Here is an 18,053-nt window from a genome sequence, read left to right as displayed (position 1 = left end):
GAGAGGGGCTTCGGGGGGGGTCGCTGGCCCCTCTCCCCCTGCCCAGAGGTAGCTCCAGCTTTCCTCCTCCCGCGCCGCCCTCTCCAGATCCCTCTATTTTCTGGCAGATAGGATTAAGCCTGACCTTCCACCCTGTCTCTGAGAGCGCCAAACCTCTTTCTGATCTAATTATTTTCCATTTTCGTTTAATTGTGCACATCCTGCTGCTGGCTGAGAAGGAGAGCAGCTCCTGCCCGGGCCAGGGCAGGGAAGGGCGCCCGGCTCCTCACCAGCCACTGGCTTTCGGATCAGTGCTCCATCTTTTTGGGGCTGTGATTTCAAACCCCCAAATCTCTCGGAGGTCTGAGGCAAATTTCCCAAGAAGCGGCTCTGGCACCGTCCTGTGTTTCTCCAGTGGTGACCTTCACGCCCAGCCCCTCCCCGTGCGAGGAAGAGGAGTCTGGCCATGGCCACCTGCCTCCCCCATCCTCCTCCTCCTCCCCTGTGCCCAGTTTGCACCGGGCTCTGCTTTTTCTGCATGTATTTTGCTACCTGGTTCCTACGTACCAGTGGCACCGATTTCTTTTAGCAGTGCCTTGCATGCCTTTTTTTAGTGTTCTTTTGATTTCTCAGTTTATCCAAGCTGCTGCAAAATCCCGCAGCCTCTCCCCGCAGATGGTGCTGGGCTGGGGTTTGGCTGTGCCAGCCTGAAAGCGCTGCCGAATCGCCCCGACGGCAATGATAAACCGTGGAGGTGATAAGGGAATGGGTGACATCCCTCTGCAGGAGGAGGGGAGAAAATAAGGTGGGTTTTCAACCCAAGAGGGTTGAAAGGAGGGGAGGGAAAGGGGACAGAGAAACCAGATTAAGCACAACAGGAAGCTTTGCCTGTAGCGTTACATCTGCATATGGAAAATACAGAGATGCTCTGGTGAACCTTGAGTCCCATGACGCCCATGTGTTTTTTACAACTTCAATTAGCTGGAGCGTTGGTTTTCCAAATCCCATTTTTTAGCACCAAAACCAACCTCACAGCATCTCCGCGGGCGCAGGAGCGCACCCAGAGTACCAAAATTCTCTTCTGCTGCAAACAAAGCGGTTCCTTCTCCACCAAAGCTGTGTGACGCCATGTCCCTTGCACCCCTCGGCACAGCGGCACGAGATGGCTTGGGCACGCCGTCGGCCGGGTCGGGAAACAGCTCTGGAGGAGGGGTGGGTCTGCGGAGAAGTAAATACCACCGCAGAAAGTTCCAGCGAGAGCTGTCGGCGTTTCCAGCAAGCCATCTAGTGGCTTCCTATTATAAACGGTTGCACGCCTTCAAACTGGGATGGCGAAGCCGGAGGGGCGAGTGAAGCTCACCACCGCAGTCGTGTCGGGGAACCGACGTGCAGGGTTTGGTCCTGATTGGGAAAAGGCCCCACGGTAATAGCCCTCTCCTGGGTCACGGCGTGGGGGGGTGGTGGAAGGCTTGGGTTAGCTGCTGGATGGCAGCGGGGGTCTTCCCAAGAACAAATCTGATGGACATCCAGATCTTCATTTCACTGGTGTGGGTTCGGTTACCCTAGCTCAAAACGACATGAAGGATATGGGGATAATCAATGATTTAGCGCAGCTTCCTCTACAGTATGGATAGGAGACAGAAGACAGGGAGGGAGAATGTAAGGTTTTGGGGTTTTTTTAATAACATGAGAGCTCAGGGCATTTCACTTGGTGAGGTTTTGGGCAGTGGGTTTAAAGCAAACAGAAGGAGGTCCTTTTTCACCAGATGGTTCAGTTGTGGCACCCTTAGGCACAGCCTGCTACAGGGACTGAAAGTCTGAAGGCTTCATGGAGGGGTTTGGTAAACGCTGGAGGAGAGAGTGACCTGGGGCTGGGAAGTGTCAGTTGGGTGCTCTCGGTAGATCCTGAGCTATCCTTGGCTGGTGTTTGTATAAGCTGGTCAGAAAAACCTCTGGCGATGGAGATTTCACAATGTCTGTAGGCAATCTCTCCCCGCGCATCACTAGCCCTACCTGTAGGAGGTAGTTTCTTCACGTCCGACCTCATTCACCTTTGCTGCAATTCCAACCTATTACTGCAATCCCCAGGAGACATGGAGAGCAGCTTGTCTACGCCGGTCTTCACCTCTCAAGACAGATGACAGGCTGGCTGGTGCGGTTTTTATGTGCGACATGGCATTTTGGCTGATGTTCAGCCTGTGATGCTTCCTGACCCCAGGCTCTTCCCCGCCTGGTACCGCACAGCGATTTGTTCCCACCTGCATGCAGGTGTTTGCCCCTACTTAATGTAGCTGGGTTTTTTTCCTAACTTTTCTCCAGGTCTCAACATCGTTTGACTTTTAATCCAGTCTTCTGGAGTGTTTTCATTTCTCCTAGCGTGACACCTGCACATTGAATACATTTATCACGTCACCCGTATCATCGATGACATACTGGGTAGTGTCAGAGCCAGGACGAGTCTCCTTGCTCAGCACATCCTCCTAGTCCGATGGTGAATCACCAGTAATGACTCTCTCCGTATGGTTTTCTGATGAGTTGTGTGCCCACATTAGAGTAGTTTCGCCTGAGCGTGTTTCTCTGGTGTGCTGCTGAGGAAGCCATGTGCAGCAGCACCTAATGAATATAAAGATATACGGTGCTGACTGCTTCTCCGGCTATTCACAGGCCAGTTACTCTGTCGCAGAAGGAAATTAAATTGTTCTTGACAAATCGGTGTCGGCGGTCACTTATCATCTTGTTATCTTCTAAGTGCTTACAAATAGGTTGTTTCATTATTTGTTCCATCAGTTTTCCATGAAGTTTGAGTGAAGTGACCGGTTTGTAATTCCCTGACTTTTCCTTTTGCATATTTTTAAAGCTAAACCCTATGTTTGCTTTTATTCTGGCCTTCTAAAACCTCTCCTATCTGCCGTCAGCTAACAGAGGAACAATAGCTCTGTGGCTGCTTCAGCTGAGCCCTTCCCTCAATACCTTTGGGGCAGCTTATCGTGCCGGGCTGGCGGATGGACCAACACCTCGGCTTGGGTATTGCCCTCCTGCTGGGGTGCTTCTTCCCTTCGCCCTCTGTGCCTCTTGCCTGTGTTAGCTCATTTGAATTGTGACCTTTTCCATTTTCCACCCAGTGCTTTTAAAAGGTTAAGTTTATCCACGTAGAGGTTTCGCGTAGTATTTTGTGTAATCTGCAACAATATGGAAAATTTGGCCGAATCGTGGCTTTGATTAACATTAGGACAACAGCAGTGGAGCTACGTGGCCGTAGAGGTGGGTATAATTCTGCTTTTTGAGTGATTTTCAGGAGTGTCTGGTAACTCTCGGTGTCCAATTCAGCACACCTTGCCGTGACCTTAGTTCTTGGAGAGTGGTGACCCCCCCATTCCTGGGAGATGCTCACGCGGTGGCATCACGCATGCAGGCATCCCATTGGCATGTCGTATTTACCCTGCGAGGGTCTGTTTATTTCTTTATTGGCTCTGCCGATTTCTCAATTCTCTTTTTTTTTTTCCCCCTATTCCTTCAACAGGAATCATTAACCAATGGCAACAGGAATCCAAGGATAAAGTGATTTCCCTATTGTTAACCCACCTGCCTTTACTGAAGCCTGGAAACATTGAGGCAAAAGTCGAATACATGAAACTCTTGCCTAAAATCCTGGCCCACTCGATCGAACACAACCAACACATCGAGGAGAGCAGGCAGCTGCTGTCCTACGCCTTGATACACCCGGCCACCTCCTTAGAGGACAGGAGCGCCCTGGCCATGTGGCTCAACCACCTGGAGGACCGCACGTCGGGTGGCTTCGGCAGCCAGAGCAGAGGTCGGTCGGATTCGGTGGACTACGGGCAGACGCACTACTATCACCAAAGACAAAACTCCGACGACAAACTCAACGGATGGCAAAACTCTCGAGACTCGGGCATAAGCGTCAGCGCTTCCAGCTGGCAGGACAAAAACCTGGCGTGCGAGAACGGCCATCTGCCCCTCTACTCCTCCTCCTCCGTCCCCACAACCATCAACACCATCGGCACTAGCACAAGCACCAGTAAGTACCCACGGGAAGCTTTGGGGATGGCCACCCACGGCTGCTCTTCACAGCACAGTCCCCCCCATCCCACTAGAAAATACTGCTTTGCTGTGGTTAGCAGAGGGGCTAGGTACATCTGGGCCATAGAAAACTTTTTTTTTCCCCTTTCCCCTACCTGCTTTTTTATTTCCTGCCTGCCCTTCCCCCCCCCAACCCCGCTCTCTAGTCCTGTGGGATTTTAAAGACCTGGCAGCTGGAGAGGAGGGAAAAACAGCCAAGCTGTAAGAGCAAAAAATGTGCATTATCGGAGGGAGCCCCTTTTATTTCGTGTAGCTCCGTGGAGATTTGCAGTTCGCGTTTCAAGAGGTCCTAAAGCAAGCGGGGAGCTGATGCTTCGTGTCCAAAAGTGAGCAGGGGGACTTGAGGCAAGTCCAAAAGTGACCTGGGGACTTAATGGGAGAAAATGGGATTGGGGCCCTGAAGCCCAGGGATCGTTTTTGGAAGCGGGGCTGGAATCCACGATCTTCAGGGCATATCTGAAAACGTTGCCTTGTATCTGCAGCACATAGAGGTGTGAAGCTGGTGGTGATCAGGGGGTTTAGATGCACAGTCCTCAGTGTTTTCCAGGAGAGTTGGGTAGCTCTTCCCCCATGGAGACCCTGCCAGGCTTTGATGGGAGCAGTGGATGGTGCAGAGCCCAGCCCAAGGACTGGACACTCGGAGACGCTGCAGAGCACCATGGCTGGGGATTTATCGCCGCTTTTGCGTGAAGATGTAGTGCAGCTATAGCTGTTTTTTAAAGCAGCCGTTGATGCCTGTGAGCCATCCGTGCGAGAGGAGGAGCAAAGCATCTTCTCAGCGGGGTTCAGGAGCTCCTCTGCCCACCCGCTCCCTCTGTGGAGGCTGTCACGCCTGCCTTGCTGTCACCTTGGGTGACTGCCACCATCTCACCTGCAAGGCTGGACGTCCTCCTTCGCTTTGAGGCGTTCATGGAATCATAGAATCATAGAATGGTTTGGGTGGGAAGGGACCTTTAGAGGCCACCCAGCCCAACCCCTGCAGCGAGCAGGGACATCTCCAACCAGCCCAGGGTGCTCAGAGCCCCGTCCAACCTGGCCGGGAATGTTTCCAGGGATGGGGCATCGACCGCCTCTCTGGGCAACCTGTGCCAGTGCCTCACCACCCTCAGCGTAAAAAATTCCTTCCTTATGTCCAGTCTAAATCTCCCCTCCTTTAGTTTAAATCCATCACCCCTTGTCCTGTGACAACAGGCCTTGCTAAAAAGCTTGCCCCCACCCTTCCTATGGCCCCCTCTCAGCACTGCCAGGCCGCACTCAGGTCTCCCCACAGCCCCCTCCTCTCCAGGCTGAGCACCCCCAGCCCCCCAGCCTGGCCCCGCAGCAGAGGGGCTCCAGCCCTCGGGGGTCTCTCTCAAGACGCTCGGCACCTCCCTGGATACACGGGCTGCAGAGAGCGCTTCGGGGAGGAGCAGCTTCTTGCAGCAAGGGCTCTGGCTTCTCTGTCAGCCTGTGGAAACCCACAATTAAAAAGCTGAAAGCTGTAAAATGGTCACTTAAGGCTTCTGGGTTTTTTCCTCTCCTGTAATCGGTGCTTTTTTTAGGTGCTGTTTCAAATCAGTGATGATAAGAAACGCGGCTCTGGGTTTATTGCTGTAGCACTCTGGTCCCTGCCTCTCCAGCGTCCATCCTTGCAGGCAGCGCTGCCTGCTCTGCCACGTGGGGATTTAGCAGAAGGGTCTCAGCTTCTCCACCGGCCCTGAAACATCACGCCCATCCCGTCCCCCATCTTTGAAGCCCTGGCTCCTGCTGCCGTGGGATTGTGTGAGGTTTGGCTTCTCCGAGAGCTGGGGCCCTGCGCTGCGGAGCAGAGCTGTTTCAGGGTGGCCAAGCTGCATAGGAAAGGCTTAACAAGGAGGCAGGGTGAGAGGAATCGTGAATGCATTTGAAATCGGTCTGTTGAACCTCCCCAGGGATGATTTTTTGAGAGGTTCTTCCTTGTGGTATCTGCATGCCTGGCGGTTCGGAGGCTGTGCATGTCGGGGAGGCAGTGGGAAGAGGTGGCTTCCGAAGGGATCTGGTTCCTCGCGTCGAGAGCTGGAAGCGGGGACGTCTGATAGGTGCAGCAGGTTAATCATTGACAGTGGCTGGAGCTCTGCAATATGCATTAGGTCTTGAAGGGTGCTTTTCAAAACCCCATTTGTGTTTCTTTGAGTCTTTTTGCACACAGACTTATCTCGTAGCAGAAGCAGCGACCCGCCTCTTGCCCAACGGGGTCCCCAAGTATTAGCAGAAGGTGCTGAAACCCAGGCAACAGCCAAATTACTCAGCAGTGCCCAAGCTGCCACACTGCTGAGGTTTTTCCTAAATTCTCTAGAATTAGGTGTGCACAGCACTGGAACAGGAGCATTTGGGGGTCTGTCAGCAGGGGTTGTACAGCCCTGCACTTGACCTTGGTCTTTTCCTGGAAGGCTGCGTCCCTCCTCCGTCTCTGCCGCTCGCTTTGCCGCAGCATCCCCTGCCGTAAGTCCTGGTGCAGTAGACCTTGCCCGGTCCGGTCCTTCCCGGCATCCCACGGTGGCTGCTTTTCATGGTGCCGGGGCAGCTCGCTCGCGCTGTCTTGCTCTGAGCTGCAAGATTTATAGAGCCCATATTCAGGGAACCTTTTCCCCAGGCGTCACACCGGGGTCAACACGTATTTCTAAGGCTGAGTAGCTTTGCAGAGGCATCTGAACACATCTCCAGGCCATTCTACTCCTAAATGTGCAGCTGTTGTAACTCCTGCGAATGTATTTTGGTGACAGCATGTTCAGACAACCTGCGGGCTGAGCTGGAAACGACCCGACCACGCTTCATGTGTTAGTTCATAAGCTTCCTTAGTGCAATATTTGCTCGGACACAAGCACAGTAAGTCCACAGACAGATGCTAAAAAATAAACACGGCTGTCAGCCTTTGTCCCAGCCCCTTGAGTCAATCAATATGTCCATTAATCTTTTATTCCAAAGCAAAGCCTTCAAACCGTTACTGTTTGTTTAGGTTTTAGTGTTGTTATTTTTAAATTCTCCCTCTTACTTGGAAGTGTTATCTGGGCAGGGGCTTAATCCAGCAACACCCTGCAGGGCACAGCCTTCCCCGACCCGTCCCTGCAAAGGCGCTGCCTGTTCCTGATGCCGAAACGGGGCAAAGTCTTTCCCGGAGGAGTAATGTGGTGATCTTGCCCGAGGTACTTTCGTCTGGTTTTGTGGCATAATTAGGTGTAATGCTATTACAGTGTCGGGTTTAAATATGGGTAGGTGAAGCTCACGTGACAATTTGCTTTGTGCTGTCCTTGTCTTTGACTCGACCTAGACCCAGGCTTTGAGACTTGCTTCAGGCTTGCTTCATCTCCAGCTCTCTCTTAACAGTGCTGGCTGGTGTTAGCCAAGGTTTGAGGAGATGGTGCTGGAATTCTCCAGCCTTTGCAGGGCAAGCCTGGAGCACTTTGAAAGCATCACTCTGGATTTACCACAGTGTCGTGGTTTAGACCCAGCCAGCAGCTCAGCACCACGCAGCTGCTCTCTCACTGCCCCTGCCCCGATGGGATGGGGGAGAGAATTGGAGGAGTAAGAGTGAGAAACACTCCTGGATTGAGATAAGAACAGTTTAATAATTGAAATAAAGTAAGATAGTAATGATAATAATAACACTATAATAATGATGATAATAATATACAAAGCAAGTGATGCACAATGCAATTGCTCACCACCCGCCGACCGATACCCAGACGGTTCCCGAGCAGCGATCGCTGCTCCCCGGCCAACCCCCCCAGTTTCTATACTGCCCATGACACCGTATGGTATGGAATAGCCCTTGGGGCAGTTTGGATCAACCATCCTGGCTGTGCCTCCTCCCAGTTTCTTGTGCACCTAGCAGAGCATGGGAAGCTGAAAAGTCCTTGACTGGCATAAGCAGTACTTAGCAACAACTAAACATCAGTGTGTTATCATCATTCTTCTCATCCTAAATCCAAAACACGGCACTATGCATGCTACTAGGGAGAAAACTAACTCTATTACAGCCGAAACCAGGACACACAGTAATGGTGATTCAGGAGCGGGACCAGTGTCATAAGGGATAGGTTTGGGTCTGGAGCGATCTGAGGGTATGGACTCAACCAAAGCGATGGAAGTTCATGCCCATCCGCTGCATCACCATAATGGCCTCTCTCTGCTTTCTCAGCCCAGCCCGCAGAGCTTGAGCTGCAACTTTAAACCAAGCTTTAGTGTGCCAGGAGTAAAGGTAGCCTCGGCATGGGCTTGGGAGCGCAGGTGGGCAGGAGGCCAGAGCTGCTCCAGGCGTGGTGGGACAGGGTGAAGCCCAGAGCCCCGGCTCTGCGGCCGAGTCAGGCAGTGGTTGCAAAATGCCTGGGTTGCACAACACCTTTGCAGTCGAGACGGGGCCTGGAAACTCTGAAAGGACAGAAAAAAGCGGCTGGCTTTCAAAGATGCAGACCAAGAGCTTCTCGCGTGGGGTCTCGGGTTCCTTCCTTTCCCTTGTGTAATTGATTCCACCTGAGCATGCTGTGATGGCATGCCGGGTTTGGTTGTCAAATGGAAGTACAGCATAGCTTAACCCTGTGTTTTCCACCTGCTCAGAAAGGAATATGTGCAGAGGAGAAGGAGGGTCTGCTGTTAAATATGCTTGTCCAGCGCTGAGAAGGTGGGGTGCAGGTACACTGGTCTGAATGGGACCATAAGGTCTGCAAGCAAGAAAAGAGAAAGAAAAGCACAAGGTTTGGCAGGAGTGATAGCAACTCCAGTCGGCAATAGCGAGCCTGTTGAACCACAGCTAAAGAGGTAAGGATTCGGTTCCTGGCTCTGATGTGTCTGCTGGATGAGCGTCTTGGTCTTCTGCTCCCAGTGTATAACCTGGGGATAACAGTATTACTTCTTTTATCAATGTATGGTGAGATTTTCTTATGCTCTCACCGCTGGTGTAGTGCCGGGGCACTTAAACTCCCCGTGGAGAGCAGGTTCCCAGGGGCGAGTCTCTGCACAGGAGCAGAAGGTCTTGGTTTTACTGCAGGAGCAGTTTGCCCCAAACATTTGAATCAAGAGCGAGAAGTTGCAGGCTCTTTCTGGCAGAGGAGCGACGACCTCCTTATGCCAGTACGTGCCCAGAAGAAGAGACAGCTTCTGCCAAGCACAGGCAGCACTTCAGCCAGGTGAGTGTCTCCAGTTGTCACCCTGCCTGGAGGACAGGAGCTCTGCCCAGCCTCTGTATCAGCTGTAGCACTGCCGTAAAGCAAAGGCATGTTGGGTTCCCCGGTGAGGAATGGCCCTGGAGAAGGTAGGCAGCGCTTGGTCTTGCTGGAGCCTTGTGTGTCTAGGGGTCCATCTGCTGTCTGTCCTTCCAAAAAGAGGAGGAGGTCGCCACGTTGGTAATGGTGGCATCTGAGTGCGTGGCTGGTGGTGCCCCGCAGTCTTGCCCTTGGGTGCGCACCCAATGTGACCCTGGTGTGCGCGCCCTGGGTCCCTTTGGAGGGGCACCAATAGCTGGGGGGCTGGTGTGGGTGGCACCAGGGGACGAGGTGATGGTGTGCATCACAGGTCAGTGATGGATAGGTACAGTCAGAGACCTTGCTATGGAATATCCGGCAGAGCAGAAATCCCAGGCATTAGGGCTGTGTTGGTACAGGAGAGATGTTGCAAACTCTTTGGGATTTCAGTGTCTCTGTGCTGCCTGGGTTCCCCTATGAGTGAACAGGGAGTTCCTTGGACCAGCAAAGCTGTTTGCCAGTCTGCTACCACCCTTCCGCTTCTGAAGCAATAGAAAAGATGCCAGGTGCTCAGACCTGCTACACCCTTCCCATGGGAGCCTCTGCCAGAAAACTGATGTTGTTTGTCTATGAGGAGGGAAGGAGAGCGAGCAGTGCAATTCAGGAGAAATACTCACCTATATAACCTCCTTGTCCTGAAAAAGAAAAATCTCTTACCTTGTGCTAGAGCTGAAGAGAAGGAATAAATCAGCGTACTTCCTTCCATGCATGCCAGTCCAGATTCATGGCTCTCCCCTTGCACCTGCCAGCTCTCAAGAAATGCTTACGTTTCAGAGTCATGCTGAGGTGGCACCAGCAAGATGTACTGGTGATCAAACTCCCCGTACCACAAGAAACGTAGAGATACTGGTGGCAGCAGGGCACCCTGCAGAAGGAAGGACTGTCCCATGGACCCTTAAGTGAGGATCCCACCAGGGGCTGCTGGCACTGGAGCAAGCCCAGTGCCGGCTTGTGGAGACCTTGCCGCCCTGGGAAGGGCTTTCTGTCATGTTGCTCTTTCTCAGAAGAGACTCAATCCCAACTACAGGTAGATCTGCAGCTACTAAACTGTATGTCGGCGTGTGTGCATGACGTGGCTTGCTGGATTTTGCCTACATTTGCCCCAGTTTTGCACTCCCTAGTGAGAGAGCAGATGAACAAGATGGTGGAGCTCTTCCCCAGGTCATCAGAGAATTGAGGTGGAAGAAATGTCACCAAGAAACCGCTGGTCATGAACGGAGTGTGGGTTTCCTGACTCTTCATCCCCATCACTGTTGTGCAACAGCTCACTGCCAGCCACCGGAGATGACCCTGTCATCATACCCAGTATCCAAACTGAGCTTGATAACAGGATAACTGCATGTTTTAACCCGCAGGACCACCCCGATTTGTGTTGGGTTGATGGGCAGCTTGCAAGTACAACGGTCTCCTCTTGTGTAGATTTACAACACCTGAAGGGGATTGTGTGTCCTCAGCGTATGTTTAATTTACGCAGGGCGACATGTTGCATCCCATGCAAAGTTAGCAAAATGTGCCATTTTGCTTGCTCAAAAATAAAGAGTGCAAAAGTCTTAATAAGGTTACAACAGTGAAGCAAACAAAGGTACTGTTCTTGCTGGGGGGTGATGAGCTTTGTCCTCGGAGTGCCTTCAGAAACTTGTTCCTCAGTTGGCTGTGCTGTGCCCTGAGACTTGGCACCCTGGCACTCATCCTGCCAGGTGGGAACTCTAATGTTTGCTTTTTTTCTCTTTTACTGATGGACTGAGAAAAGCTCATTGGCCTTTGTTACACTTGAGCTTTTCAGCAGTGGTAGAGGGGGTATTTGTTGTCTTGCTCATGCCCTCTAGTGTTGCACGTAACCGTTTGAGAACATTTCTAGGAGTCACCCACTTTGCCAGGGTCCCATCGCTACAATGTCTTGCTAATTCTGTAGCTTAAAAACAGAGTCGTCGTACAAAAAGATAACGTGTGAGCAGCGTTGTTTTCTCAAATCCACACAGAATATGCACAAATGAAACAGCAAACGGGACTGAGAGCGAGGACAACATAGAATCATAGAATCATTTAGGTTGGAAAAGACCTTTAAGATCATCGAGTCCAACCGTAATCTTCTACTCCAGCTCTGAACAGCAGATACAGATTTCCTGGCCCCTCTATAAATTCAAAGAACTTGGTCCCTGGGAGATACGGTCCACAGCTCTGCAGACCATCAGTCAGCAAGCAAGGAGATGAACGGTCACCTGTCCTCAACCTGGAAGCCATCAAACACTGGAGATGGTGGTGGAGGACAAGAGTGATGGCCTTTTGGGGTGTCAGCAATTCTGGGGAAAATCTGCTACTGCTCTTGAGTAGTCACTGCAGAGCTGTGTTTTATAGCCAACGCCCCTTCCCACAGTTGAGGCCGCTTCATTTACCATGTCCCTCACCCTCTGGTTAGCAGGGAGGTGTCCAAAATCAAAACAGAGCAAGCTGTGCCCGTTCTCCATGAGCTGCTCTGTTGATGGGTCGGCCACATGTCCTCATCCCACCGTTAGCCCAGCTCCCACGCTGCCCAGACCTGGTCTCCAAGCAAGGCGGCCAGGTGAGCCATCCCACCCTGGGACCACGGCAGCCCCTGAGGTGGTCGCTGGCTGGTTGGGTGCAAGGAGGGAGACTGCTCTCCCCTGCTCTGTGGAATCTGGGCATGCAGCAGAAGATACTGCTTGGAAAAAAGGGTTTGTCTAAATGGAAGAGATCAGGGTGGCCCTATCATACGGTCCAAGTAACAAGTGATAGAATGAGACAAAATGGCCTCAAGTTGTGCCAGGGAAGGTTTAGATTGGATATTAGGAAAAATTTCTTCACCAGAAGTGTTATCAAGCAGTGGAACAGGCTGTCCCGGGAAGTGGTTGAGTCCCCATCCCTGGAGGTATTTAAAAGACATGTAGATGTGGTGCTTAGGGACATGGTTTAGTGGTGGACTTGGCAGTGTTAGGTTTACATCAATGATCTTAAAGGTCTTTTCCAACCTAAACGATTCTATGATTTTATGATCTCTGCTGTGCACTTGCTCGCAAGGGTTCAAGGCGAAGATGCTTGAAGACACTTTGGGCAGGAAATTGGTCTGGCCCTACCTTCTGGTCTGTTGCCTTTCAGCACCCGTGTTGTTGTGTTCAGTGTTTCCTAACCCAGTGTATTGAAATGTCTTGATGGACTCTTGTACTTGAGCAATGGTCAGAACCTGTTCTACCCTTGAGACTTCAGTTTAGCTGCCCCAGTGCCTTCTGTTCCTCCTCTGAGCCTGCTTTGGCACGTTCCCTTCACCTCTTTGCTCCCGGAGGGTCTCTCTTCTCTCTGTGTCTTTGGCCAAAAAGGGGGGTGGGCTGATAAAGGGCAACCTGGTGCTGAGGCCCCACCTGCCATGCATCTCCATGGGGCTCTTAGACTGTCATCAAAGCTAACCAGACTAACTGTTGTCTTCCCAAAGCCCATGCTCTGCCCTGGAAGGAAAAAAGGGGAGGCGGGTGGGGATTTATATGGTGACCCATGAGTAACCCCAATGAGTAACCCATTGACCCTTGCCAAACACTTGGCTTTGGACATTGTCCCCAGGCCAACATCTGGGAGGGGGGCTCTCCTGTTCCTGGTCAGCTGGGACTTGCTGTTCGCGGTTACCGTCACTCGTAGGGGATGCACAGCCACGCAGCCTTCGGGGCAGAAGAAGAGGTTTCTTGCTTGCTGTGGGGGGATGCGGTTGGCTGCGGGGGGATGCGGTTAGCAAAGCAGAGCTGATGTTACCCCGGGCATCAGACAGCACAGAGACGGAGATGGGGTCCTCCCCGCTGTGCCCGCTCTGCTCTCGCACAGGAGCAAGTGACGACGGAGGGCATATGTGCAGCCCACAGCCGGCAGCGCTTTTGGGCTGTGCACCGATCCTGCTGTAGGCAGCGAGTGATGGGTACCTGCTTGCCAAGCAGAGGGAGTAGGCAGGGAAGCGAAAGCGTTTCCCACGAGCGTGCTGCAGCGAGTGGGTTTTCACGTGGGCAGCGGGCTGGATCTTGTGGTCCTGCCTCTTCTCGGCCCCTCGTCAGCCACGATGCTCGGAGGCAGAGATGTCAGCGAAAGGCACAGGGGTCCTACTGCGGTCCCAAAGGGAAAGAGAGGAGGGGACCTCGAGGCTGGGCTCGGCGGTGACTTGCACCAGGTGATACCGTGGGTGGCACAGAAGCATGCATGAATGTCACCGGTTGCTTTTGGCCGCTGGTAGGTGCAGACCAACGCGGATGCTCCTGGACCAGCCCTCATGGCACCAAACGATGCTTCTAGGCACTTAAATAATCCACGTGATGTGGCCTGCCGTAGCCCTAGCAAACAGCCCCGTTGTTGGGGATGCGGTGAAGGGGGTGGTGGTTGGTCTTGGTGGCCGGTGAAGAGGAGGGGGAGCACTGGGCCATCCCTGCCTGGAGAGGGCATGTCACACACGCATCCTCCGGGATGCCACTCCATTGCTTCCTTCAAACCTGGTAGGTGCAAGGTTTGATCCTTGCATGTACCCACACATCTCCTTACAGGGCACCGCTCCTAAATTCCCATACCCTACGCACAGAGCGATGGCTCTGCAGCTTCCTGGCTGCAATGAGGCCGCCGAATTTGGGAACCTCTATTCCAGCAGCACCGGGGGACGCTCCCACCCTCTCGGCTTGTGACATCCCAGTGCAATCACCGACTGTGAGCGCTCAGGGCAGGGATTGCAGGCCCTGGTTTTGCCCGGCCGTTAGCACGTTGCTTGTCCATTGGCGGTGGGGGGTAGGTAGGACGCTGTCCTTGACCTGCAAGTTGGCATGGGGGGATCTGGAAGCTTGCAACTCCAACGCTGCGTCCGCTTTCCGTACAGCAACCGGGGTGTCTTGGGGAGGGGCGTTAAGAAGCAGCAGCGATGGTTTTGTGCGTTATCCTGCGGTCCTTGGGATTCCTGTCGCCAATGAACCACGCTTTTGGCCTGGAAGCGGTGCAGAAACCATCTGCAGTTTGCAGCACCGCCAGAGCCGCTGTCGGCCCGTGGCTGGGAGCCGGGTACCCGGGGGTGCTCCTCAGCTCCTCCGCTATTAACTTATGTCCATAAAGTGCCTGACGAGTAATCCCTCCAGCTGCCTACAGCCAGGGATTCCTCTCACCAGCTCACCCCTGGGCTCCTAGTTGCCAGCAGGCACTTTTGGGGTGCCCAGCAGGCAGCCACAGAAGGGCAGGAAGGGTCCATGCTGGCAGAGGCATGCAACCCCCCTCCAAAACCCTTCTTGCTCCTCCACGACAGCCTCCCGACACCCCCTTTCTCCAGCCTTCCCTCACAACATCATAAAAATCAGTTTTATGATGGCTTCCTGAGCATCTTCACGGGGCAAGAAACCCCCGGAGAGAATCGCCTCTCCGTCGCCCATCCTTTGAAACCGTGCGACTCTAGGCTCTGGCAAGTTAAGAAATGGAGACAGATGAGCTCTCCTTCCCCCTGCCATCAAACAGCAGCTGCAGAGAAATGGCAGGAGGGCAGCAGGGAGGGAAGGGAGTGCTGGGGCTTGGATTCATCTGAAGTGACTCCAGTCTTCCTCCCGACTGCGGCGTTGCACGGGGACTTGCTGTGTTCTCCTGACTCAGTAACATGCTGCTATTTAATTAACTTTTGACTTCTGGTTTAAAGGAGCAGTGCACAAAATAGTTATTTACTTCATTTGGAAATTCTTTTAATCGTTACCATAATTATAGCTTCCTCCTCTTTTTTTTTTTTTTTTTTTTTTTGATATTTTTCTTAGCAGGGGGAAGGGAGGGAGGGAGGGGGAATATTTGCCGCTCTCCTTGTGGTTATCACATCCTTCAAATTACTAAAAGAGGCTGGGATAATAGGTCTGGTGATTATATATAGGCACCATCTGCTCTGTGGCTGCTTCCTATCAAAGTGCAGTTAGGAGAGTGCAAGAAGGATATTTTCTCTCCAGCTATATTAAGACTCTGTTTCCATCTCGGCTCCAAAGCAAAGCTCTCTGCATGCAAATAGATCAAATGCGCTGTAATCAATGGCTCAGTTTTGGCAGCCTTGAAGCTGAATTTTTTTTTTTTTTTTTTTTAATTTTCCCCTCCAGTTTGCTGTTCCCATTCGTTATGCAATTTTATTTGAGGCTGGTTGCTCCGCATTCGATGTTTTCTTGTAACCATAGTTCCCCCCCTGTTTGCTGAGCAATATAGCCTCGTGTTAGCCGGCGCAGAAATCTGTGTCATAACTCGAATGCAAGGCAATATCTGAGCAATCAGGAATGTTTTGGAGGATGATGAGGGCAGATTTTTAGGATGCATATGCTGTTGGTATGTAGAGGAGGTGGAAAGCTGAGCTGAGTTAATTTGGAGCAATAATGGGAAAGAATTAATGCATGTTTTATGATAGCAGCCGTGGCTATCCCATTGCTGCTGGGGACTGTTGGGGAGCATTGCAGAGCTGGGTATTTGGGGCAGTATGGGGAGTCAGGAGGTGTTCCTGCTGGGCAGTGGCCTCTGCATCTTCTCAAGAAGGGCAGGGAAGCTGGGGCAGGGTCTGGAGCACAGGGCTGGTGGGGAGCGGCTGAGGGAGCTGGGGGTGTTCAGCCTGGAGAAGAGGAGGCTGAGGGGAGACCTCATCGCTCTCTGCAGCTCCTGACAGGAGGGGGCGGGGGGGGGGGGGGGGGTCGGGCTCTTCTCCCAAGTGACAAGCGAGAGGATGAGAGGAAATGGGCTCAAGGTGCATCAGGGGAGGTTTAGATTGGATATTAGGAAAAATTTCTTAATGGAAAGGGTAGTCAAGCATTGGAACAGGCTGCCCAGAGAGGTGGTGGGGTCCCCATCCCTGGAGGGGTTCAACAAATGGGCAGAGGTGGCACTTTGGGACATGGTTTAGTGGGCATGGGGGTGTTGGGTTGATGGTTGGACTGATGATCTTAGAGGTCCTTTCCAACCTTAGTGATTCCTAGTTTTTACTTTCATTATAAATAACCCAGCCAGCAAGCCAGGAAACATGAAATACTACTCTCCCCTTAATTGGTTTAGTGGTGGACTTGGTAATGTTAGGTTACTGGTTGGACTGGATGATCTTAAAGGTCTTTTCCAACCTAAACCATTCTGTGATTCTGTGATTCTGATTCTAAGTGGGGAACTGGATACTGCATTTGCGCCTCGGTGGCCTCCGAGACCCCACAGGCTTTTCTTCTCACCTGGAGCCAGTAAGATTTTATGCTCTTGGAAGAAGAAGATAGAGGAGAAGGAATAAGACATCACCAGCCCAGATGGATTGTGCTCAGGATGGGGCGTGCGAACCCCCGAGAGCTGGAGGCCAGAGGAAGTAGATAAGGCTGACACGCAGAGGAATTTGTCTTGCGAAATCCGGGCCATGGTGCCTACAAGAGAGGAGGACTAAATGGCTTTTTTGAATGAGTGAAAGTGGGTAAAAAGAGACGAGGGAGGAGCAAATCCCAAATCAGTTGGTGAGGATGGAGAAGGCTACAGAGCTGTAGCAAAGTCCTGTTTCTTTCTGGGTGAAATTTCCCTGATGTTGGCGGGGTGATGACTGTGGGACGTACACCATGTAAGACGCACGTTGTCAATCCTAAAGGCACGCTGTCTCCCTGCACTCACTCCACAGATTTTTAATGACTTTTTAGGGATTATTGGATCCCAGTTTCTTGGGGCAATTCCAGAGGTTTTGCGTTCGCCCCTTCCACTCGACTGGCTTAAGACCATTCTTTTCTTACTCCCAGTTTCCCACAGGTTGCGTATTGGCACGTAAAGCATGTACATCTTCCAGCTTGGCCTCCTGAAGTGACTGTAACTGGTAGAGGGGTTTCTCCATCTGAATTGTAACGTGTGGTAGAAGCTGATGCTCTTGGTGGTCCCAGCAGGCAGATGCTCCTCAGGCCAGGGATCTTATTAGGAGCTGGTGGAGGCAGTGGGGAGCGCTGGCTGCTGCTTGAGCGGAGCAGATGCTCTTGGACATCTCTTCTGGGTGGAAAAGGACCGTAGGAAGGAGAGTTTCTGCGTCCCAGTGCCGTTTATCCGGCTTGATCCGTGAGCAGGAGCCTGTAGCAAAAAAACCCAGTGAATTCTGGGATAATTATGGAGGCTTGGTTCAGCACAGCAGCGTTGTTATTAATGGACCGGGATTCCCCAGGGGCAAACACTGTTTCTTCTGTGGTTGGTGTATAAATGTATGAGAGAAACCACATTTATTGCCCTGGAGATGAGGGCAGCGCGTTTACCCAGAGAGCATCATGGTTTAGGGCAGCGCCTTCTTGCAGCGCGCCTCTAATCCCCCATCCCCAACACCGATTCCCACCTCCCGCCGTGGCTGCCATTTCGTGCGTCCTTTTGTCTGCAAGTTAAATCGCGGGCGGGATTCACACCCGGGCTGTCTTGCTCCCACCTTGCCAGATGCTCTGGTGGGAAGCCCCACGCAAGGACCTCAAAAGCAGCTCCCCAGCTCCTGCTCCTGGGCGAGACGAGCTGGGCTTCCTTCCAGAAACGCATCCCGGCGGATTGCCGAAGCCACCAAGAGCTGCGTTTACGTGTCTTCAGATGCAGCCCCGCTCCTGCTGCCGCACAAATGAGTAAATAACGATAACAGCAATTCCTGCCGGAGCCAAACCGTGGATCCGCTCGTGTGGATGCACGCAGGGGCTCGCAAACCCCTCTGCGGTCAGCAGAGACGTCCCCTTCCCCGGCTGAGCCTGGATGAGGCCTCGCATTGCG

At 52.5% G+C, this 18,053-nt stretch overlaps 1 protein-coding gene across 3 annotated transcripts in view; it reads left to right on the top strand.

Annotated features, from left to right (window-relative positions):
• Window positions 1–18,053, top strand: part of SAMD4A (sterile alpha motif domain containing 4A) — a 108,888-nt gene that overhangs the window by 62,572 nt on the left and 28,263 nt on the right. For all 3 annotated transcript variants that reach the window (XM_075712667.1, XM_075712666.1, XM_075712665.1), the window contains exon 2: window positions 3,500–4,018. In XM_075712667.1, the coding sequence (XP_075568782.1) occupies window positions 3,500–4,018 (519 nt within the window). The remainder of the gene's footprint in view (window positions 1–3,499; window positions 4,019–18,053) is intronic.

This window comes from Pelecanus crispus, chromosome 6 (genome assembly GCF_030463565.1).
Source record: "Pelecanus crispus isolate bPelCri1 chromosome 6, bPelCri1.pri, whole genome shotgun sequence".
Lineage (NCBI taxonomy): Eukaryota > Metazoa > Chordata > Aves > Pelecaniformes > Pelecanidae > Pelecanus > Pelecanus crispus.
This window is presented reverse-complemented; position numbering and strand designations above follow the sequence as displayed.